We start from the raw sequence: 26,647 nt of genomic DNA on the forward strand, positions 1-26,647 counted from the left end.
GTCAACAAAGCAGTTAATTCCAGTCAACAAAGCAGTTAAGTACAGTTTACTATTTGAGTTTTTCATCTTGGCATACTACAGTATATGAAAATTTATATTTCACTTCTCTTAAAAAAATATTTAAGTTAAAAGTATGATGATGATTAAGTGTAAGCATTTAGAAATAAACAAGAATGGCAAGGTACGATAATTGTCAGTTTGAGGGTACACTTGGGCACACTATTCTATCTTGTTTATCTTCCTCTTGTTTTTATAGTTTATATAGGAAATATTTATTTGAATATTGTTACTGCTCTTAAAATATTTTATTTTTCTTTGTTTCCTTTCCTCACTGGGCTATTTTCCCTGTTGGAGCCCCTGGGTTTATAGCATCCTAAATTTCCAACTAGGGTTGTAGCTTAGCAAGTAATAATAGTAATAATAATAATAATAATAATAATAATAATAATAATGTAAGTTACAGTGGAATGATCCAATTACAAAAGAGGAATTGGCAAAGAGATGTTGGACACACGAGGCTGGGAGGAAAGACAGAGATTGAGATCATTTTGGCATGATGAGAAAAGATATGGAAAAGACAATTAGTAAAGGAGCGTGTATGGAAGCATACACCCTCCTTGATGCTATCAAAGTTTGTCGTAAATATGACAGCTGCATTAAGCAAATATATGAGTATAAGCAGAACCAGCTTATGTTGTTACTGAAAGAGCAGTTTATACTGTAATAACCCTGTCCAACCTTAAAAGTTATCTTGATTATGGCCAGTTAGTAAAGATTGTATTTGTGGCAATGCAAAGAGAATGTTAAATAATTCGATGACAACAAGTTATATTCCATAAATAACTAGAATTCGGAGAAAATATTCTTTCAAGATATTCCGCTTAGTGTAAATATGATGCCCAAGCTCAAGAAAAATTCTAACGCACCAGAACAGTGGTTCCCAAACCTTTTTGATCTGGCACTCTCCTGGCTTCCAAATGGAGCCCTTGCACCCCTTCCCCCTTGATACACTTTGAACTACGTAACAGAGCTATGCATTCATTTATAATTCAAATGAAAATTTTGTTATAGATAAAGTACTTACAAGGATTTTCTTATAATAAAAAGAAGAAAAAAGTGAGCTATTTATTGCTTAAATACTCTTAATGCCATCTTGTTTCCCCAAACCACAGATTTTGCCTCGCCACCCCCCAATATCATTCCACCGGGCAGTTCCGCCCAATTTGGGAACCACTGCACTAGATCAACTCAAATATAAAGTAATATTCTCAAAAATGTATTACGAAATCAAGCCATGATACAGCGTCAAAGTAGAGAAGCTCAATGTTTTGCAAATGAAAAAAAAATGATCACTGAGTAAGGAACTCTATAAATATTCATAGGAACTTGATGATTATTTAAATAATAAATCTATAGACCTTAAACTAAGAATTTAACGAAAAATTCAAATAACAGTACCGTACCTTATAGGCATTTCATGCACACTTCAAATAAGAATTTCATTCTCTTATCATAAGGATCTGATAAATACTCCCAATAATAATTTTATTGTCTATTGAAAAGAATTTTGAAAAATAATCCAAATAAAAGATTTTTTCTAAGTGGGTTACAGGAACACAGTAAAGTTGGTCACATTAATTTCGGATTTTAACAGTACAAATTACACCTTTCCTCTAGACTTCAGAGACCTTGTAGCCTAAAATTATCAAAAAAGTACAGGGAAATATACCATAAAGAAACTCTGCATACATTTGCTTATTTTCACTTACGTACCGCATCTACATAGAATGCAATACTGTACAGTGCACAATACCGGATAGCTTTGTGCTTCTAGGTTCAAATGCACAACAGCATAAGACACCACTATAACTGTATAAAAGAAATGCCCAAAAATTTGTCTCAGGTGGAAATAAATCCACAAATTTACAGATCAAACCATTTGTTTACATCATGTGAATAGTGAAAAAAAAAAAATTCCTGTCCAAAAAAACTTAACTTTAACCCTTTCATCCCCAAAGGACATGTTTTTACAAAGTTTTGATAATTTCATGAGAAACTTCAGGCATTTTCCAAAAGAATGAGACCAACCTGACCTCTCTGGGACAAAAATTAGGTCTGTTAGAGCAATTTAAAATAAAATATATAGCAAAATGTGCTCGAAATTTAACCTTATGGTGGGGGTAAAAGGGTTAAAAGATGTCCCATAAAAACTAGAAATAAATTTATAACCAGATAAACCATCTGTTTATACTTAATTCTGTCTACTTCCAATGACATCACATATATGAATAACCTTCTGGCGAAATATACTTCCTTAAAAGATCATTTCAGCCACGATATAACTTAAACAAAACAAGGAAAATGCATCATATAAATTATTTTCATAATTTTTTACATTATGTTTAGGAATGCCTGATGATACTATTCAGCACTAGTAATCTAGCACTGTTACCCTTTGGTTAATGCTGTGAGCATACATTCAATTCTTTTATTTCTCAAGTAATATTGTATGTTTCCTATAATTTAATACATTACAATAACGAAGGATCTGCATTCTTCAACATTATTTTTCCCACATTACCATTAGTGTCATTCATCAATATGGTACTGTACTGCATAAAGTTGTTTACTCGTAGGTATATGTAATCAACGCTAATTCATTAGCACAATCAATTATCTTTCAAAAACTGCAAATATCAAACACACAATCCAAGAACTTACAAAGTCCTTGTTTCTGCTGATTAAGGTGCTGAACTATCAACACTTTTTTTCCCTTTCACACTGCCATAAGATTTGGTTCACACTTGCCAGGAATCAAATTATCTTTACTAGGCAAAGATTATTTTGATAAATTGTAACTAATAACACTACTGAATTTCTATCAACAGAGGTAAACATCTTTTACACAGCCAGAGACATTCACGAGCCCAAGCCAGGAGCAGCGGACCATTACATTAAAAGTCACACAAAACAGCCAGACATCAATTAGAAGGATATATGGCATGCAATCTTATAAATGAGCCATATCAAACATACTTTACATAACATTTATACAACAAATACAACAACAAACAGTTTCATAACTTATCCAAAGTACATACTTTGACATTGGTGCATGTTACTGAAAATATTCATTCCACTCAATATGATTTCCCAAACAGACTAGTATGATATTTTGCATATCCAGTCACACATTATAGAACTACGTACTACTGATGTAAAAGGGATATCAACTGAGCTATTAACACTACAAAGATTACAAAAATAGATCTAATATATACATATAGAAAAGAGCTAAGGAAGTCATTAGCTTGCATTGGTCTGCAGATTTACAGAGCTCAAGCGTAACGCTACCGTGAAGTATCACTGCTGTGGAGCACGTACGTAGCTGAAATATTTAAAGCAGAGTAGCTCTGTTTCATTTACATCATTTGTGTAAAATCTTTTTAACCAGTGCAATCTACTTTGTGGGCAATAAGTACTCTCTTAGATATTCTAGGTAATTATTTCAAAATAAAACTGCTCTTTGAAAAATATGAATTTTTTCCCTAATCGTTAAGAAAAGGTGGTTATTGTTACGACACAAATAGTTCCTAAACTGCTAAGATGATAAAAAGTGGGAATATTTTGTATAATCCACATTACAAAATTGTGAAGTGCAGTATCGTTAAACACTAACTTTTGACCAGCAATAAGTGTAGGATAAATCAAAATGTAATAAATATTGAGACATTACTGTGATAATATAAACTTTAAATATTACAGGACACACAATAACAGCTTTGACATGTACATTTCAATATTGTCATTACTACCTTGTACTAGGGAACTCAGATTTTAATCACAAGCAACACTTACAACATGTAAACAAAAATACGTAGGAAAGATTTACGTGATGTAAAGTAATTTGAGCTTGTTTTCTTGTTTAAACAGCCTTTTTGGTCTCTTGCTTTCCTGCTGCGAGTCACTTGATACCTGTGAGCCCTCTCTTTCTCTCCTCCTCGAAGATCTGAGCGTTCCTAATGCGCAACCTCTCAAGGTCACACTCGATGCCTTGCTTTGCACGTAGCACCTCGTTAAATTCGAGGTGGTAGAACGTGAATCCCATGTATATTACGTACATGAGAAGGAAAGACAACAAGACAAGCATCAAGTCTAAGAAAAAGGGCACTCCAATTGCCAGCTCGCACGAAGCCTGTACAACAATATTTATAATTAGCATGAGAGCAACAAGGATGCAAAGGGTCAAGTAGAACTTACGATTGGATGTGACCTTCTTAAGACCTTCCTCAAATGCTGCCGAGCTGTTAAGAAGGGATTCTGTTTCATACTTGGCATCCAAGGGGGTTTCATCAGTTTCGCCATCTGATAAGAGAAAGGCAATAACAGCATTTCTGTGCATGCAACCTAAACTAAATACATCTCAACATATTAAAAACAGTTACCGAATTTCTCTATACTTAATAACACAGTAAATGTTTTTGTACCGAGTCATCGATAACTTCCACAAGTATTGAAGCTTTTAGCACATTGTTGTAAATCCTGAAACATGTGTAAAAGCTTATCTAGAATATATTTAAGCATAGTGAATACAGTAAAAATATTTTCTTTCTGAAGGTAAAACACCAATCTTCTACAGTTGAATCTAAGAAAATCTACATTTCTTTTGATTAATTCTATTAAGGTACTTTTGAAAGGTACATAATGATCACATACAAAGGTTTCAAATGAATCTGAATACATGCTATAGATTCTTAGAGTACATAAACAAAATGTTACTTAACTTTGAAGGTTTCTGAAACTCTCAATAAAGAAAACTTACCTTTAACAGGGGTTATGGTAAGAACTGCTCGAACAGCTTCATGATCCGAGAAACTGAATTCTTGCGATGGTACTCTCTGTGGCCACGGCTGATCACATAATTTAGTTTTAACCTAAGACAGGGAGAGAAATACAGTATATAATGTTGAAAATTCAATACTTTACAGCATAGTTTCTTGAAATGAAAATTATAAAAGTAATATATATTCTTCTTAGCTATATAAACCTGCATCTTTTATAAGTGAATTATCTTTAGCTGAGCTCGAACGAAAGTTGAAATTGGTGGCTAGCTAGTTAGCGATAGGTGATGATCGCGGGCAAGTAGGGGTTACTTTCTTGTCAAAGATTCTTCACTTTTGAACTTCGGCTCAGGACTGAGAGGGTTGGTTTAGTTGCGAAATTTTAACTTTGAGGGACTCAGATTTGTATAGCTAAGAAAAATACAAACAATAGTGGCTCCTTAATATCCAAAATTCAGCGCTGATAATGTTTCTAGACATATACAAATCTCTTAAAATTTTATGAGTGATTCATGATAGCAAATTTACTTCTGAGAAACACATTTAGCCTGTTTCCTCTTCAACCGCACAATAAATTAGCATATTGAGAAAGTCTTAAGATTTTCAATTATTAATTTATTTGAAGAAGTTTTTGAATTCTTTCATTCTGCCTTGTTTCAAGTATTCTTCTCCTGTCTGGTCTTCAGCTACTGAATCTCATCTAAATTTGTTATACAAGAACTCGTACCGTTAAATTTCTTGCTTCAGATCTAGATATTAATCTCTGGCACTGACATTCAATAGTTCTTTATGCATGTTGCATAAGATTTTTCATAACTCTGACTGACCCTTGTATTCAGATCTTCCCAGACAGTACCATCCTACTCATAATACTAGGTATGCAGTTAATTGTAATAGTCATGCCTTCTCCATCAAAAGGCTCAATACTTAACAGTATCTAGATGTTTTATTCTAGCCATGACCAAGTTTTAGGATCATCTTCCTAATCGGGCAGTTGAATCGGTGGAACTTCAAAAGTTCAAACTTGCAGTGAATATATTTATGTTGAACAAGCTGACCTAAGTCTCTCTTTATAATTTATATATGAAAGATACAAACCTTTCAGCCCTTAAAATGAGGAGACACACTTATTGGTTGGTCAGTCACCCTCTAGTGGCTAGGAAGTCAACCTTGAACCAAACTAGTAGGTTCTTTTACTTCTCTGGAATATGCCAGTCTCCCTGGTCCCATATAAGAGTGAGGAAAATTTACTCCAACAACCTTCTATCAGCCCATCATAGGGATGAGTAGGCTGATGGTCAGTACAGTACTTGGCTATATACCTAGTACAGTACTCTTTCGACGAAGAAATTTTTCTTCCATAAAGGAAAAACGCAGTCTGGAATGAAATACATGGCACAAGATGCCCAATAGGTTGGTATTTATTTCAACATCTCTCCTCTCATAAAGGGAAGATGGGGGAGAACTACTTCTTATAGATCCAGTTTAATAAGAATGGTGTTCAGAAATGTAGTGAGTAACAGTAAGAATGATGCATCCCCAAGTGAGAGGAAGGAAAGAAGCAGAAAAGCCAGTCATTCTCCCTTTCCTTCAGCCTTACTTCGAACATTTTACTATATACAGCAAGATGTTTATTGTCACGTATGGGTGCTAGCGTGGCTACACAACTACTAGAGCTGCCAACACTGGGCCAAGAACCAAAGTGTTGAAGGACTTGTGGGTATAATCCCTAGAATGGAAGATTGTTTGGCACTCCCAAACTCTTCCATCACTTGTTCGATTGCAAGATTATTCAGTCTAAGTGAGAATAATAATCCTGACTTATTGAGCTCTAGCTTGAGCTGATACCTCGACCCTCTCAATATCTGAAGTGTATGCTCTATGATTGTCTCATAAAGCTAGGAGATTTTTTTTCCACGCCTCTTTCTTCGCTCTACCAGTGTTAAAGGAATTCACTGAAACTCAAGGCTGGGATGCCGAGTCCTCTTCAAATAGCACGGCAGAGTCCTTGCTTCATAGGGAGGGGGAATGGAGGCACCAAACTAAGAGACATTTTTCCAATCTACTGGGATAAATAAAGCTACTGCTAATAAAGAGTAAAAGTTAGAACTCTGTCTGATGACCGTGTCAAAGGCTTATATAGGGCACTAGTAAGAGACTCAATAACACGAGTCATATCCCCATCCAGGTGCCTTAGGTCCAAAGGTGGGGAGACTGTTCGAAGCTCTTCACATGCATAAACGACTCCCATGAGGCGGAGAGGTTGTCCTCTTCAGTCGGAAAACAAGGCTCAAGGCCAAGTAATAGTCTTCCATAGTTGAGACTCAGAGAAGCTTAAGTCTGTAATCTACACTAAAAAAGCTTAGAGATCGGGATATCGCTCAGCTAGTGGCCACCTGGGAGCAACAAGGTTCACCTGAGACCTGACAAGATCAACACTCGATTGTTGTTAATCAGCCTGCAAATCAGATTAATTAAGGGAAAGGCATAGACTTCCCTAGCTAAAACTGACTGATATCTCTAGTGTGGCTCACCACAAGTTGATTTGCAAAGAGGAAGTGTGCCTCTTTGCTTGTTAACGTAAGCTACAACAGTGATGATGTTGCTCATCAACACTTCCAAGTGCTTCCTCAAACATTCTTGGAATGATTGTATCTCATAACTGTTGATACAAATCTACCTCTGCTGACCACGCACCTGACGCAACCAGGCCGCCCAGATAAAAGCCTGATGTCCCTCCTTTGATGTATCTGAATGGCTGCATGTCTAGAGCCAGTGAATCAAGGGACTCCCTTAATGAAGTTTCCTTCGTCTAGCCACCAGGAAAGATCAGACCAAATCTCCTGTCCCACAGGAACAAGAGAGAACAGGGAATCTCTGGAGGCCAACTAGTTTCTCCAACAAGGAAAGGTGGCTAAGAAGACTGGCCAATGTCGAGCTGGAAGTATTTTCTGGACAGAATGTATGGAGAGACTACTATCTTCTGTCTTACAGACATAAGACTGGACTCTTGAGCCAAGGAACACTGGAAATAGATATATCTCTGCTTATGGTTTATGGGGTTGCAATGAATATAAAGAGAAAATATGAATACACTATAGGCAATGTTTATATCCATCCAAAATACATACCTTATGGCCAGGTGCAGTTTGGTAGAATATGTAGTCTATTCTGTTACCACTGGGGTTCTCTATTAGAACTTTCACATCTGTATAGCTATTGCTTGGGGTTTCACAAGTTTCTCCATTTGATCCATGTGGCTGGAAAATGAAAAAAAACACTTTATAATAAGAAGAATCTTTTCAAGAGATTTGAAAATTATTAAATACATCAATTCATTCCAACTAAACAATACTAATGGATAGAGGTATGGATATAATCTAATTTATAATGAGGTTGCTTTAAGAAAACACCCTTTGAAATTCTACAAATACTAAGATGCAGGTTCCATTTAGAAATGGCCATACAGTTGTGTATGAGAACCATCATTAGTCAGCTTTTCTCCAATGCCTGTACAATAGTAACTCGGGTTACCAATAACTTTGAATACAAGCAAAAAAAATTTGAATTGGGTTATGCATATTGCAAATATTTTGCACCATGTGGGCATTTTTCGTGGACAAGTACAAACGAGACTATCATGCAATGCTCAGAAAGTAGTTACGTGGTATTCATATACCACCCATGCAGCGTCCATGCTGTGATCAGGGCGAGTAGCGAATCTATTTACAGGACAATGCATCGCCTCATTTCCCTGCAATTTTAAAGAAAAGATAAAATTATCTTGTTTTAGATAGGTTTCTCATGAAAATTGAATGTAAGTGTGTAAAAAAAATGACGACCAAGTTTCCAAAATGCGTTAACTAAGTTATTCAGCTAGTGGTAGTGAATTTCATTCAAGAGAGAACTCTCTTGATAAGTTTATATTTTACCAGTTCTAATGGAGGGAGATTCTCCTTCCAAGCAGTAACTGCCTCTCTCTTCCTCCTCCTCTCGTTTCCCTCACGCCAGCCACAACTCTCCTCAAAGATAAACCGAGAGTTAATTTGTCGATTATATTTAATTTTCATCGCTAATTATTTATTAATTTCTGATGATAGGGGCTATAATTTGTACAATAACTACCATTACAATATTTTTAAAACTACTGTATATGAGTATTCATGGACATTGGGAGCGCATCGATAAAATTTTTTTTACTTCTTATGTAAAATTTTTTATAGGATACGAGTTTTTAGTTGCGAACTTGCTCCCGGAACAAATTAAACTTGTAACCCAAGGTACTACTGTACCTATATTGAAAAATTCAACGTACTTGTCACATAATGTAACTTCCTCTCCTTTAAAAACTTGACAATATTAAATAAAACCCACTTCTGTCACCACATTTGTATCCCTCAAAGGTTTGCAATGGGGTTAGATTTTATATACAGTTAATTAAGTTAGCTAAGAATTGACCATTGCTCAGTAGGTGAATTTGTCTAGTAGAAGTAATGTATTCATTCCCCTTATGACACTTTCATCTAAAGAAAGACCATTGCCCTCATCAACGCATAAACATTTAAGGATTTGATGTTAATCTTCCCACAGCGGAACAATACTAAATCTTCTCTTCTTACACCCATACATCTTTCGCTGTGTGAAATTTAATAAAGGGATTTTGAGGAAGGAAAAATCTATTTCTGGGCGAGGGACCTGTGTCGCTCCGTGAAATGCTCCTTATAGCACCATTTCCAAGGTATAAATACTGCTAAATATACGAGAGAAAAAAGTTGCATGGAATGCCAGGTATATACCCAGCTCGCTCACCCTTATAGGGTGTCGGTATAATAACGGGGGCGTGTTAAAACCACTATCAGAGGTCCCTTACCAATTATTCTTCTCCTTCCTCAACATCCCCCGTTACTACAAGGTGCCGTATAGGTATCTGTTTCTTTCTTTATTGACAAAATGAATCTAGGGCACTTTATTTTGTCAATGATTTCTTATCTTTATTACAAAATGTGGCCCTCTTATCTATATTTTATGCAATCTATTTGAGCAAATTTGAGGGAATTTTCCCTTCTCTCAAGTAGTCTAATAACATGAGCCAAGTCACCCTATTCCCCTTTTCCATGGGAATAGAAAATGTAGTGTCATAGCTTCTGTACCAAGGTCTTCCACTGGCTTGGATTAGAGTTCTCTTGCTTCAGAGTACACTCAGGCACACTATTCTATTCAATTTCTCTTCCTCTTGTTTTGTTAAAGTTTTTATAGTTTATATAGGAGATATTTATTTTAATGTTATTAGTGCTCTTAAAATATTTTAATTTTTCTTGTTTCCTTTTCTTACTGGGCTATTTTCCCTGTTGGAGCCCCTGGGCTTATAGCATCCTGCTTCTCCAACTAGGGTTGTAGCTTAGCAAGTAATAATAATAATAATCATAATAATCATAATCCTTGAATTGCAAGGATAGATGACTGTTTCCTTTTATTGTTATTTTTTGGATTATCTTAAGGTACAGTGTAGTCCAAAAAATAACAATTAATTGTTTATGCTTTATTTGATGCCTAAGATCTTTCAACTTGAATCATCTTTTAAGAAATACAATACTTACTTTACTTTACGGCTTGCTTTTTTGGTCCTATACAACACGGGAACCTTACTCTCAACAGGACCTCCTCAGTCATTTTATCGTTTGTTCGAAAGCATTCAACATTTCAAACCACATATTGCTCGTTTATTGTCAAAGCCACACTATCGAAGCACTTGGAAAACGAGAAAGTTTTCAGTTTCTTCTTGAAAGCCCTAATATCTTCAGTCTTTCGAATGTTTAGTGGGAGCTCATTGTAAGGTCTCGGGTACGCATATCTAAAGGCTCGAGAGCCTACAATAGACTGTACATCTAGTTTCCAATAATTTTAAACCATCTATCTTTTCATTTAGATTTGAGACCTATTCTTTTTTTTTTTTCTTGTCCATCAGGTCTGAATTATTATTACTTTCATCAATAACAGTTGTACTTAAGATAACTTTATGGGGTTAGCAATCTGGATGTGAATTAGAAAAAAAACAAGACTGGATGAAGGCATTTGGTGGCATATCTGTTGATGAATGGGTAAAAGATAATTTACACAGTTGTTCTGCCTCATCATTACTTAAAAAAAAAAATGGAGAAACTGCAATGTAAGACTTTTGGTGAGACTTACTTCAGGCAATTATTTATCATTCTTCAAGTTTACAAAAACCTTTGCATAACTAATAAGAACCTATAACTATACAGTAATATTCAGAGTTGTAGGTCATGTGGGAAATAAAATAATTTTCTTAAAGCTTCTGTATTGCTTAAAAGTAAACAAGAAAAATAGTATATTCCACTTAAGAATAAAGATAGTTTCAATAGTGTAGGTGTAAGATTTTGACAAATTTTCTGTTCATGAAAATAATACCTGTACTTCAAATTAATGTCTTTTTCACTTTTCCACTTCTTTATTTTTTCATATTACGTAATGGAAGAAAGAAACTGTTACCGGGTATTAATTCTGAAATTATAAGAGACATACAATAAGAAGTTATGGCAGGGGACTTTAGATGATAGAGTACAGTGTTGAATCATTTTAATTTAACATAATCCGCATAAACAATGCATACAAATAATATAAACCAGGCTTTGAGAGAAAAACATGAGATGATAATATTCAGTACTACAGTGAACCCTCGCTACTTCGCGGTTCGACCATCGCGGATTTTTTTCATAACCCATGTATATACATATATCGCGGATTTTCCGGAAATATCGAAAATACCGCGATGTGACCGATGGTGCGAGATTGGAGAAAGTAAGGAAAATTGAATCATGACTGATTTTCAATATAAATGAAACTTTGAGGAGCAACAAAGATATCATTTGTTAGAGAGATAGAGAGAGGTAAGGAATGGGAGGTAGTGAAAAGTAGCCCACAGAGAGAGAGAGAGAGAGAGGTAGAGAGAGAGAGAGGTAGAGAGAGAGAGAGGTAGAGAGAGAGATAGGTAGAGAGAGAGAGAGGTAGAGAGAGAGATAGGTAGAGAGAGGTAGAGAGAGAGAGAGGTAGAGAGAGAGATAGGTAGAGAGAGAGATAGGTAGAGAGAGGTAGAGAGAGAGAGAGGTAGAGAGAGAGATAGGTAGAGAGAGAGAGAGAGGTAGAGAGAGAGAGAGAGATAGGTAGAGAGAGAGAGAGATAGGTAGAGAGAGAGGTAGAGAGAGAGAGAGAGATGGAGGGGGGTTTAAATGTAATAAAAAAAAAATTTGATAGGTTATAACACATTGGTGCTTATGTAATATCAACTGTATACTGTAGACGGTTTGAATAAGTTAAGAAATGGTATAAACGATACTTTGTTAGTGTATTCGTACACACTCAAGAGCGGCAGCTAGATGACAGCTGATCTAATCACAGCCAAAAGTAAAACAAAAAGAAGTCAACAATACTCGATTTTTAAAACACACCCGAAATTTAAAAACAAAAGTACACGCTTTCTTAATGTGCAATTAACTATTTACAGTGGCAATTTTCTAGAATAAAATGATATTTCCCAAAAAATAGTGGTTTGCTGATGAAATCGGATGCCGTATTTTTAGCTATGATTGAAATGGATGTAGACTCGGCCTAATTTTTTCGTTTCGTATTTAATTGACACTAAGAAAACTAATTTTAGTTTCTTCATCTAAATGTAAGTATTGTATAACACGAGAGAGAGAGAGAGAGAGAGAGAGAGAGAGAGAGAGAGAGAGAGAGAGAGAGAGAGAGAGAGAGAGAGAGAGAGAGAGAGAGAGAGAATGAATCAGCTGTTGTAATCAAATGGCGTGTTTTTGTTTCGTGAGAATTTCATCGGCACGACTATAACAACAACATACTGTACTGAACTTTACAGTATTATACAGACTACTGTAATATGATAAAGTAAAATATTTGTAATCTATTTTATATGAAATGGGGCTATTTTTTTTTTTGTTTAAAATTTACATTTACGTATGTAAAACAACTCTCTCTCTCTCTCTCTCTCTCTCTCTCTCTCTCTCTCTCTCTCTCTCTCTCTCTCTCGTAGATTGTTTTCCTGCTTTGCTACGTATGTATGATTTTATATAGATACGGTAAATAATATTTGTAATAACATATTTTATAAAAGCTTTTACTGTAATATCATTATTTATCACTTTCATCATGCACGTTAAATTCCTTAGTTTGTTTACTGAGCGTACTTTATGACGCCGTCGTTTCAGGCGGCGTCATAAAGAAAAACATTTCATTTGGAAGTCCTAAGAAAAATTAAGGTAAAACATTAGTAATAACCAAATCAACATACTGTACTGAATAATCAATATAATCAATGCAAAAACTAACCTATACACAGATGTGTAAATGCGTTTGTTTCTTCATTATAATCAGAGATAAACGTAAACAAAACATTGGTTGCCATTTTTTATCGTGCTTTTTGGCGTGTTTAGGAAACGCATGATATAAAGTCGCCTTTAATATTTGTGCCTGTTTTAGTTTAGGGTACGTTAGTACATGCATTAAGTGTTCTGTACATTAAAGGGTAGTTTGTTAACAGTACTACGTACAAGGGAAGGTTTTAACAGTCTGAATATACATGTTAAATAAATAGGTAAATATGGTGTCACTACTTCGCGGATTTTCACCTATCGCGGCCGGGTCTGGAACCTATCTACCGCGATAAACGAGGGTTCACTGTATACTAAGCCCAATCTTGTGGTATAAGCTTGTTTTGGGGTCAAAAACTTAGGAAAAATTCTGATATCTGCAGATGCATACAGCCTACAGCATTATGTATTCAAGAATTTCTGTTTTCAAACATTCGTGATAATCAATGCATAACTAATTTTATAATGCTGATAATACTTTAAATGTTAAATAACCAATTGGGGAAATGCTCAGTCAGTCACCTGAAAATTATTATCTAAAGTACATACATATACCAAGGCACTTCCCCCAATTTTGGGGGGTAGCCGACATCAACAAATGAAACAAAAACAAAAAGGGGACCTCTACTCTCTACGTTCCTCCCAGCCTGACAAGGGACTCAACCGAGTTCAGCTGGTACTGCTAGGGTGCCACAGCCCACCCTCCCCCGTTATCCACCACAGATGAAGCTTCATAATGCTGAATCCCCTACTGCTGCTACCTATGCGGTCATCTAAGACATCGGAAGAAGCAGCAGGGCCTAATACTAGTACTTTATGTATATTCCAACACTTTTATAACTCGTCTTTTGTTTGGAATGGATATCAAACTCATGCATAAAAACAAAAGTATGGATTGGGAAATAGGTATTCCATAAATAAAAATGCACATTGAATTTTACATTGTACAAAGCAAACATCAAATTCAGCAATTTCTAGTCCACTGCTGGAAAGCCTTGTCCATGTCTGGGTTTGGGCCATTTCATCACCATGCTAGTCATTACAGATGGTAGTAGACTTTAGTCTGATTGCTTACAGCAAACTAGTCTAGTATAGGTGGCTCTTAGTAGTACAGATTTGCTGATCATGGCAATACACAAGCCCTTTCACCACATCAAGCTACCCCGACTCGGCAAACTCAAGAGCTAAAAAGTGAATGATGATCATACGTGTACATTTAATATACAGGTAGTTGCTTGCATATACTGTATGGAAAGAATAAAACAGAAGATATTACCTTTACTGCACTTTCTGTATATGTATCAACCAGATTTCCATAACATTTTATAAGTCCATAAGCAAAATCTGTTGATGTGACATTGAAGTCTCCGGCAAAAATCAGAACATCTTCGTCCTTTCTGTTGGAGCGAATGAGCTGAGGAGTCTCAAATGCTTGCACAGCTCGGTGGTGAACATACTCGTCTTTTTCTGCATCGTAACATGCATGTAACTGTCAAATAAACAAGATTTTAAAAGCATACTTCTCTGGTGATTCATTTTGAGAGAAGAAATTTCAAGATTAAAGTTTACGAGTACTGTGATGCAATCTCATTCATAAATTCATTGTTGATACAAAAATGGCAGATTATGAGTCTAGCAGAAAAAACCATGTACTGTACTTTAAACTCTTCTAAGAACTTGAAAATCTGTAATGTTTGTCCTAAGCAATGTCAATAATGTCCACCATTGCAAGACAAAATTTTCCTGAGCAGTATGCACCCACCATGTATTATAGCCACCATATTTTTCACACACAAAAGCATAGAAATAATTTATGAAAGTAGAGTATAATATACTATAGGCATTAAAAATATCAGAACTTGCAAATGAATAGAAAAAATATATACATTAAGAAATAAAATATATGTTATCGTTAAGCTTCAGTTACAAAGGGATAAGACCGGTTACCAGCATGAATTGTAATTTGAGCGCGAGTATAGAACCTCATAAAATATCAGTAACACTTATGGTTACGGATAGTGACTCGAGTTACTGATAGTGCACTGAGCATCATTAAAACATTTTTGAATGGGACCTCTGAGACACATTTCTAGTATCTCACAAGGATTTTTTAAATATTTTCTTGATTAGAGTAAAAACTGAAGAACGATCAAATTAAAGAAATTTGCAAGATCATTAGGTATTGTCTAGCACACTTGGGTTGACACCTGTTTCTAATAAGCTAAAAAGCTATAATTTTACCATTAATATCTTAATGGACAGGAGGAAAGATATATGTTTTTCCAATGCCTTCACACAATTCTAATGAACAAATTCACAATACCCAATTACTTTGTTATTTCTTTTAGTCTGAAATCTTTCATCGTTAGTTTTTGAGGGGTTGGTGGATGAAAAGAATAATTGAGCTAGTTAATTAGTACAGAAGTAGGAAATCGATACTTTACCAACTAGGGTTGCGGCTTGGCTCACGATAATAGTAATGATAATTAAGCAGTCTTTATTCAACCAACGATGACATTATAGATAGAACTTCCTAGCTGTATTAACGATAAGGACCCTAAAAAGTTTATGCAAAGCTGTAGCAATTCTTCAAAAGCGTCACGTTAGTCTCTTAATGATTATTAGGTAATTTAACCATACCACTTGAAGCTCCATCTACAACTACTTACTTTCTTTGCTTGTATTTTAGTTTTTTTGTATACAATTATTTCTTTGTTTGTCTACTTATCTTTATTCATTATTGTCTTCACATCTTTCCCTCTTTTTGTGTATAAGGGTCTTTTACTCTGTCTATATTATATATTTTCAATGGACCACATACTTCGTGGATGTAAACAGGGGGGCAATCTGTTCAGATTTTGACCTCTACAAATGTAATCAGGCTGATATACAGTAGATACAGTGTTGGAACACAAAGATATAATGATTTTCTTTCTGCATAATAATGATAATAATAATACAGTAGCAATAATGATAATAATACTGTACACTATTAACAATGATAATCAGTGCACAAAGTATAAAAGATGGTATTATTGAGTATTAAATACAATAATGATGTTTACCATCGTTTGGGGAAAAATTTTTAAAAATATTGGAAAATCTATCAATAAGCCTTTAAATTTACACATGCAAATATGTTTACCCATCACCTTTCTCAAAGACTAACAAAAATAGTTATCTTTTACCACGTAAGCATTAAACAAGAACACTTATAATATGTTTATAAGCCAAAAATTAAATCTATATTCAAACACAAATAGAATGTAGTGTTAAATGCAAGCTCTCAGGAAACAAAATCTTAGGAATAAAGAATTAGTTTTAAAGCCATGCACTTTCCCAAGCAGAAATTATCAGAAGCATACAGCGAGAATGTGAGACAGGTATCCCATAAAAGTGCGAGAAAAGGGAAGGTGAATTGGAGAATGAATCTCTTCTGTCCAATGGTGAGAGTTTAAGGTTATTAGGACTAAAGTGTAATGATTATGAAAAGATAAAGGAAAAGAACTTTTCCTCTTTCCAACACCAGAATGAAGAGGTTAAATCCATGCTTTTTAACCCTTTTACCCCCAAAGGACGTACTGGTACGTTTCACAAAAGCCATCCTTTTACCCCCATGGACGTACCGGTACGTCCTTGCAAAAAAATGCCATAAAATTTTTTTTTTTCATATTTTTGATATTTTTTCGGAGAAAATTCAGGCATTTTCCAAGAGAATGAGACCAACCTGACCTCTCTATGACAAAAATTAAGGCTGTTAGAGCAATTTTTAAAAAATATACAGCAAAATGTGCTGGGAAAAAAATAACCCCCTGGGGGGTTAAGGGTTGGAAATTTCCAAATAGCCTGGGGGTAAAAGGGTTAAAAGATGAATTACTTCCAAACTTAAACAACATAATCATTATAGTACTGGATAGTGTAATACAGTGAGTGATACAAGAGGTAGACTTATCAATAACTATCATATTTTATCAAATACAAATTATTTTTTTTCAATACAAAATACAGTATTTGTTCTTTCCGTACCAAACCCACATACAGTACAGTACTACATTACCTACGGCTTTCTAAAAATATTTTACTCTAAAAAGTTTTAAAATATTTCTAAACTGCAAAATAGACTCCAAATCCATCCATTTGAGATAAGTTTCATCGGCCATTAACATGAAACTTTTATTAAGCAAACTACCTCATAATAGGCTTTGGATTCATGTATTTCAAATCCACCTACCTCACCTATAGTACAACAGACTAAATTAATTTGTCTATCATAACGATTAATTTTGAGTTTTCCAATTCTGTAATTGTCCATCCCTGATCTGTGGCTGTTCCATCTTTGTAGTTCAAAGAGTTTAACCTGATCTCATAAATTAGTCTTTTGATAAATATATAAGTAATGTAACCTCATGGCTAATTCCAGAAAATAATATTGGATATGTACATCCACTTACTAATATATATGTATACGGTAACATCAGGTTAATGCCTACTGGTACACTCTTTTTGGAGGGAAGCTATCTATTAGTAAGAAGTCTTCAAATTTAGAGTATCGTTTGACCTTGCGTTACCATTAGATAGATTTTGCCACCAATCATAAAGGTTTTGACAATTAGTGTACATCTTGTATACATAAAGCATTTGCTAGAAACACTTCAATAGCAAACCATCTGTACTTTATTTGAATAGAAAAGTCTGACTTCTCCTCAATTAATATACAATTGTTCTTACCCAGTCAGAGAGGAAAATGCTAAGCACAGTATCCATAAATACAGTAACATGGACATATGCCCGCTCAACAAAACGTGTAAACTCGCATATGGAAAAGACATGCATTAATAACACCAACAGATTTTAACAATTCCAGTGGCCCAGCATCAGCTACTGAAGTGTCACTATTCAAAAGCTCCTAAAGTCAATCTTCACAAGGTTCTGAGATAGAAATTAGCATCATTAGCTGAAATCTTCTTATCTGCCTTATCTGAGAAAGACAAATTTTATCTGTTTTGCATTTTAGGCAAATTATATGTTCAAACCCATTATCTACTCGGCCACTTCAATATAAAGAAAACATCAATAAAATCCTCTATACTTTATTGTCATTGACCATGTAACGAGCAAATGTGTTTGTGGTAGCTCTAGCCCTGCTGATTACTGTCCAATTTCCATAACTCCTATATTATCTAAAGTTGTTTAATGTCTTTCGGCAAAATGTCTAAATGGGTATGCTAAAGGTAATAATCTGTTCCTTAGTTTGCAATTTGGCTTTTGCGAAGACCTTGGAATATGTGATGCCCTTCTAACTATTTCCAATGTTGTAGAAAAATCCCTTGATTGTGATCAGGAAGTTTGTAAGATTGGCCTTGATTTTAGTATTGCCTTTGACCCCGTTAATTATGATGCCGTTTTTTCAAACTCATACAGTTGGGAGTAGGTGGGTCTTTTCTTTGCATCATTATTGAATTTTTAAATAATCGATCACAAAGAGTTATTGTTGATAGGCACCATAGTGAATATAGGAATGTGATATCCGTTATTCCTCTGGGTAGTGTTCAGCGTCAGTGACCTCCGATGTCAGGATGCCAGGGAATTCTAAATCAATCAATCAGGGTAGTGTTCTTGGTCCAATACTTTTCATACTATATTCATATTATATGTGGTTTGGCCAAGAAAATTTGCTCAATGCATATGCAGATGATGCTACTCTCTTTGCAGATCTGGCATTGCTGAATTTCTTGATAGAGATGTCTAAAATTAGTGCTGGTGGGAATCATGGGACATGAAGTTAAACCCAAACAAATTATGATTGTGAATAGGTCAAGAAAATGGCTTCTAAACATCGATCTCTGCATTGATAATGTTTCTTTAACCATATACAACTCCTTTAAAATTTTAAATGTGATTCCTGAGTGCAAATTTACTTTTGAGAAACACATTTGGTCTGTTTCTTCAAGATACAGTATTTGGTGATCAATCTATTATGTGGTCTATCAAATTTCTTATTCCTGATCTTAATATTAATTTCTGGCACCGTTGTTCAGTTAATTCTTTATGTATGTTGCATAAGATTTTTCATAATTCTGACCACCCTTTGCATTCAGATCTTCTCAGACTGTACCATCCTGTATGTAGTGCTAGATACGCAGTTGATTTTAACAATCTTGCCTTCTCCATCATAAAGTTCAACACTTGTACTCAGTATTCTAGAAGTATCATTCCAACTACTACCAGATTGTGGAAATATCTTCCTAATCATTCAGTTGAATCCGTGAAACTTCAGTAGTTCAAACTTGCAGCAAATTCTTTCATGTTTACCAGACTTACATAAGTCTCTCTTCATAGTTTATATATAGACGTATCTATTTTAATGTTACTGATCATTACATTTCATATTACTTATTCACTACAGTAATTCTCTTGGTTTGTTTATTTCCTTATTTCTTCTCGACCATCGATTATATATTTTATACATTTTATTCACTACTTCTCTTCGTTCATTTATTTACTTATTTCTTTTCTCCCCTGGACTATTTTCCCTTGTTGGAGCCCTTGAGCTTATAGCATCCTGCTTATCAAAATTAGTAATAATAATAAGAATAGTAATAATGATAATAATAATAATTAAATATAATAAGGCAACCAGATAAGTGTCAAGAATAATAGAAAATATATCCTAGCCTACAGAAAGAACCATCCCTCATTCACAAGCAAACATAAGGATGAAAATAAAAAAAGGTGCTCAATTGAAGCAGAAAAAGCTCAAAATACAGTATTCAAGCAAACATGTCCATTCAGCAAACTTGGTGTCAGGTGATATTGTAGTTGATTCTTGGTCAAACATGCTCTTGTCTATTTTTAGAACTAAGACTAAATGATTTCTCATTCAAAGCTTGTGATTGTGTGGGAGAGAAATACACAGAACAGATTAAGTAATGTGCACTTTGAAAAGCATGCTCAGTAAAGAAATCATACATTTGAATGACAATAAAAATGCAGTATTTTATTTTCCTTCGGGGAAAATGTAGGCACACAGTAATACAGTATAGGAAACTACTGACATGCCTCATTTATAATCAATGATGATGAAGAATTACAAATGATTATAAATTAATTAAACTAAATCATTTTTAAAGACATTTCTAGACTTTCAAAGTTCTCACTCAGAAATCTAAAAAGCAGAAATTGGAATAAAGTAGAAAGTTAAATAGGCTGGGGAGCTAAAATAGAAAACAAAATATCCATAAATAATATATCTTATGAACATTAAAATAAACTGTGCTACAGCTGACAAAACTGTTATCACAACTTAACAAACAAATCATTTACCACAAAAACTAGCAAATAGTACCTTGTTCAAAGACTAACCCAATCATCAGAGATATAAATACTAAATTGTTTATAGCCACTGTCCCCCAACAGCATACTTAGATTAGCCTGCTCATCTAGTTTTAGCAGATAATACCATGGTTCGAACAAAGCCACTGATAACCTTGTACTACTGAAACTCAAATTTAATAGTTTGCAAATGGTTTATCAAAAACCATAAGTTTTAAAACCTAATTCATTAAAAATCTCATAAACTTCAGTTACAGAGACTCATCACCTTAAAACTAACAAATTACTGAGGACCTTTTATATATTCCTTATCAAAATTGAGTTAAAAGTTGCTTCTGAAGTAGGCTATTTGAAGGTCTCAAGATGATAATTCATAAAACCTTAACATAAACAGATTAATTACTGTATAACACTAAATCATCCATAAATCTGCTGCTATAATTCTAAACAGACGACTCAAGAATGAGCTAAAATACATTTCTGACAGCAATTTTGTCGAAGACTGACATTTGTTGCCATCACATTTTCTTGCAACTGCATTTAATCAAACAAAGTTGAAGATGATACAGTATTTAATTCTCCACAATAAAGTATAACCTTTTCTACCTTCCCTTTTCTCTGAACAATAAGGCTATTGCATGAGAGCAATGAACAGTACAGAAGTGATTTCAAAATACTTCTAGATAAGGTGAGAATACCAGTACCAACTACCACATAATACCAAGCTAAAGCAAAACACACTTCAACTGAACCTTAAAAGCAACAATCTTCAAGTTTAACATGGTGAAACTGGCTCAGATACATTAATCAACTAGAATAAAACACAATAATACTTGGTTGCTCAGAATAGGTCGCTGTTCATCTCGACTTCCAGGTCTCAAACACTGGGAGGAACAACTCCAATTGCTACTAGGATACTTCCCATGAAGCTGTAAAAAGATTAGATAGTACTTCGTGACAAAAGACATCAGATTGCATAACCTCCTTTCCACATAATTTAAACCAATAGTATGTCATTTACAGTTAGGAAATTTAAACTATATCACCTATTCTCAAACTTTAAAAAGTACATTACGATACTTAAAATTTAATCCAGATATCATCAATACTTCAAGTACTATCTTTACTGCTTTTATTTACTTCATTAAGGAAGAGGTCATTTGATTTTGCAGATTAATACACTGTTTGTGAAAAGAGTTTGCCGAGTAGTAAACGAAAGTAACAAAGTAACCCTCGAGTAATACACCAGGGGTAATGATTGAGGAACAATCAATGATACTTTCCTAAACTCAATCCTATACTGAACAAACAAACATTCTGGACAAAATAATAATCTACACTGAAAATTATTTTCCCTATACATGATGTTTTAATTATTAAATTAATAATCTGTATACATTTGTCTAAATGATTCCATTAATGAATAATAGGTAAAATTATTACAAAAAATGCAAATCTTGACATTTCAATTTTTTTTTTTTTTAATTCCTTGCCAGCCTTACAAAATCAAGCACTTTGTAATTCAAATCAGGAGTGAAAGTAACTAATATTGGAAGTGAGAGAAACTACAGATTTGTATACAGTAAACAAAAATTATACACTTCCAGTAATCATACAGCCTATACTGTACATTGTTTCCTACTAAGTGGATTGAACAAAGAGGTAAATTATGGCAGAGCACATAGATGCTACCAATAAGTAACTTCCCTATAAAATTCCTGAAAAATTCTTTTGGTTACACTTGGGAATAATGACATACAGTATATCCTGTCATATAATTAATGGTAAATCCCTTTTCATGAACAAAATTGAAGAAATCTAAACTTATGAAAGGTGATTTCATGACAACAACTGCAGTGGGCCCACTTTACTTGTCCTGACTGGGTTCCCTATGGCCATGTTCTTTAATAATGTGCGTGTTGACCACCTCGATCACCACAATCAGTTTGCTCGACTCCTTGCAGATAATAGTGGTTGGTTGCCTGATCGTTGGAACTCCCCTAACCTTCATAAATTCAGTTTACATTATAATTACCCTTCACTTATTAAGAGACTACTACCTGAGAGGAAAATCAATGGACACTTGTCATTCAATGATCTACCATACTTGCAATCAAGACCAAAGTCCCCATATTATGTGTATGCCCTGATCAACATACTATCAGCTGTAGTATTATTTCCTCTATCACTAGTACAGTCAGCCCTCAATCTTTGCGGTTAAGTCAGCCCTCAATCTTTGCGGTTAAGTCAGCCCTCAATCTTTGCGGTTAAGTCAGCCCTCAATCTTTGCAGTTAAGTCAACCCTCAATCTTTGAGGTTAAGTCAGCCCTCAATCTTTGCGGTTAAGTCAGCCCTCAATCTTTGGGGTTAAGTCAGCCCTCAATCTTTGCGGTTTTAATAATTCACATATTTTGATCCCCAAAATATTCTAAAGAATAGTTTCGATTCTTCACCTTCGTCACCATCTCTAGCTAGCTTTAAGTGGTAGAGGAAGGTGATGACTCTTGAACAGAAGGTAGACCTAAACTCATATATATATATATATATATATATATATATATATATATATATATATATATATATATATATATATATATATATATATATATATATATATATATATATATATATATATATAAATGAGAGAGAGAGAGAGAGAGAGAGAGAGAGAGAGAGAGAGAGAGAGAGAGAGAGAGAGAGAGAGAGAGAGAGAGTGTGTGTGTGTGTGTGTGTGTCCATTAGATTTTGCAACTAATAATTTTTTCAAAAACATCAAGTTACATGTAGGACCGAGAAGTACACAACATATTTATTACTGTACTTGTGCATATTCAATACTCTACTACTAAGTCTACTACATATTGCAAATTATGCATTACAAGATCAAGAGTTGTTTCACTACATAGAAATTCCCTTTTATCTAAGAGTATCCTTTCTGTACATAGTGGTAGTACTGTACTGTATGTATTACAGTTGATATATGTACATATTCATTGAAAAAGTACTAACAGAATACAGTATATGAACTACATAGTTACAGGCTACATATTAGTTGTTAAGTTTGTAGCGTGGTTGCAAGACAGCAATCCCTTGCAAGTGATATGTTGTCTCACCTTAGCTAGGTAAGCTGTACTGTAGTGGTAGCACTGCACATATATTACAGTAAGATACACTACAGTATTTTTTAGTTTAGTTAGTTAGGAACAACAATGTTTTGTTGTTATGTGTGCAAAGAGTGATGTGGCGATGGCTTACGAATTATGAGTTGTCTTACCTTAGGTACCATACTGTACTGTAGCAACAAGCACTCATGTACAGTAATATAGACTACAATACCATAATAGAAACTACGTGAAAACAATGTACTGTAAAGAATTATTTAATATGTTGATCAATATCACGTGGGCTGTGATCAGTTAATTAGGGGATCATGAGTTGACTGACCCAAGGGTATCATTATTTCATGGATTTTCGATCCTCATGGGGGTCACTGTTACCTAACCTCAGCAAAGATCAAGGGCTACTTGTAACATCATCATCTGGAAGGAATACAAACAGACTCCTCTAAACAGAATTCCTACCCCACAAGCAAAATAAAGAAAACTTCATTACTAACATTATTCCAAGGGTCAAGAGCTTCCATCCACCCAACGCTTGGTTATACTTTTCTTGGCTAGTATCCCTTATCATACCTTACATCTAACTGCTTGGTTCAGTTCAACTTTCTTTCCTCTGACGACAGATTTCTCCCCCCATCTCTTCCAAAGCCTTTACAGCTCTCATTCAGAGGCATGTCTATTGCTTTCTTTCGGGTTACGACCAAATCTTCTTACCCTATAATTTTTCAGGTTTGGTATTGCTTGTAAATCTGCTTTGCTCATCCAAAAACATTAATAACAAAAACTAAGCAGACTTGTTTTATATGCAGAATCACATATAAGGCAAAACAGAAAAAATAAAAAATAAATGCTTTTATACACTTACAAATTCATTTCAGCTACCTTCTAAATTAAATCTGAAACATTTACAAGTTCATTCACCTAGAGATCCCAACTCAAATACAAATGTACTGTCAAAACGTACTAATTTTGAGTTTCCTATTCGTGTTTTATTATTCAAAGTCTTGGAATTCCATAAAGTATTATATATGGGTATTTATTCATAATTATTTAACACAAAATACAGATGAGGACTTGATAGAAGAGACAATTTAAACCACTTATATAAATGCATCAGTCTCAGCTAACTCTCCCGGTATATAACGTGAATACGATGTGCTGTATTTGGTCTAACGTAACTCAATGCTTTTGTCTTTTCAGCTAAGTTGCTTTCACACTTTTATGATTACTGCTTCATTGCAAAGACAAAAAACAATATAAGATCAAACACAACTAAGCATACTAGGTTATATGAGAGGGAAGAGTAAGTTGAGACATAGTGTTATAGAGTGAGCAAATTTTAATCCCTTGTTTATTGATACATTTTTGTATTATCTATTTGGTGTTATATGACTGAATTCTTTCCTGTATTTCATGTTACATAACTATGAATACTTTTTCTTTTCTCTTTTTTTCTCAAGGCTCAGATACACAAGTATTCCCTTGTTATATATAAAGAGTCTCGGAGTGTTATTAAGGGCAAATCCATTATTTGCAGTTTTTCAACATTCACTGCTGTGTCTGATACCAAACCTCTGAGAATGTTAAGATTTGACTATGTTTCAAACCCCCCCAAAAAACAGTCCTTTGCTAGTCGTGAATTTTTTACTAACCAAATAGGCAATCGATAAAACTATAACGAATTAAATTTCTTTGAATATTCCATCGAAGAATGTTTGGTCTTTGCTAGTCATGGCGTTTTAACTAACCAACAAGGCAATTAATTAAACCATAACGAATTAGATTCCTTCAAATATTCTATCGTAGAATGTTTGTCTCTAGTTAATTTATTTTCAGAATACTAGCGAATACATAAAATCGTGCATTTTAACTATAATCAAAGTCATTTTAATAGCATCATCCCCTTGCTTATGGAGGTGTCCTGCTTTCTGGAATTTAATAATGATATATTATAATAAAATGCTACTTCAGTGCTATAGGCCACTCATCAAAGTGCACATTCCATAAATCTGCCATATTCATTTCAATTCCTAAATGCAGCGGGAAGTTAAAAAGATAAGCGCTACAAGTCAGCAGTTAGTTAGAGAAGTTACATGTTCAATCTAGAAAAGAATAAAATAAATTAGTCCTAAACTTTACAATAAACAGGAATTTATAGGTGTTTGTTCATATGTAGAGCATGGTAAACTATCAGAACAATACCTAAACATTCTTGCTGCTGTTCTGCATACCCACACAATTCAGCTCAATTCTGGTTATGTTTTTGTGATAGCAGAAAAAAATTCCCTTTAATGGAGAAAAATGGCACTGCTTATTACGACATGCATGAGCCAAGGTATAAAAGAAAAATGTATAGAAGTGTCCAACTTAAGAGTCATGTCATGCTCAAATCATCTACATAATTAGGGTTCATGCAGTTGGTTTTTATTCATAATAGAGGTTTCCATAGAGACTTCTGTTGGATTTTAAAAATCAAACACTTTGACCATAGTAGTGTAATTTACTGCACCAATAGAAACTACATGAAAGTCGCTACTTCAGAAAACCTATAACCAAGGAATTAAGAAATCAGAAGCTAAGAAAAAAAGAGATTAATACATTATGAATGCCAAAAGTTATAAACTTTATTGCCTTGTTTTTTATCCAGTGTACATAAAGAAAACACACCATATAAACAAGTGAACACCATTAGTGATGGAAGCAATGAGGTGAAACTTTATGGTTAGGGCACTACAGTAATGTCTTACTCCCTATAACCAACAAAAGTTATTGCAGAAATCTTAATTCAACCTTGACATTCAAGAGGCAAACCCCATTAAAAGATAGATCTATTTGTTTAAAATTTTGTTTTTTTTAAACTTTACATGGAACTGTGCACAACACACCATGAGGATATTGAGAATACATTGATTTAAGTTGTGATCGAAATGTACTACTATAAAGATAGACATAC

At 34.3% G+C, this 26,647-nt stretch overlaps 1 protein-coding gene across 3 annotated transcripts in view; it reads right to left on the reverse strand.

The window, feature by feature from the left end:
- Nucleotides 1-415: 415 nt before the first annotated feature.
- The window catches only part of LOC137642768 (putative neutral sphingomyelinase), a 43,232-nt gene continuing 17,000 nt past the window's right edge, over nucleotides 416-26,647 (reverse strand). For 2 of the 3 annotated variants that reach the window (XM_068375614.1, XM_068375613.1), the window contains 5 exons: nucleotides 21,409-21,504; nucleotides 14,520-14,732; nucleotides 7,973-8,101; nucleotides 4,823-4,934; nucleotides 416-4,365 (listed from right to left, as the gene is read on the reverse strand). In XM_068375614.1, coding sequence (XP_068231715.1) covers nucleotides 3,965-4,365; nucleotides 4,823-4,934; nucleotides 7,973-8,101; nucleotides 14,520-14,732; nucleotides 21,409-21,504 — 951 coding nt within the window. In that variant the 3' untranslated portion in view covers nucleotides 416-3,964. The remainder of the gene's footprint in view (nucleotides 4,366-4,822; nucleotides 4,935-7,972; nucleotides 8,102-14,519; nucleotides 14,733-21,408; nucleotides 21,505-26,647) is intronic. The other variant, XM_068375615.1, reaches the window with a different exon arrangement.

The sequence above is a fragment of the Palaemon carinicauda genome, chromosome 6, assembly GCF_036898095.1.
Source record: "Palaemon carinicauda isolate YSFRI2023 chromosome 6, ASM3689809v2, whole genome shotgun sequence".
Taxonomy (NCBI): domain Eukaryota; kingdom Metazoa; phylum Arthropoda; class Malacostraca; order Decapoda; family Palaemonidae; genus Palaemon; species Palaemon carinicauda.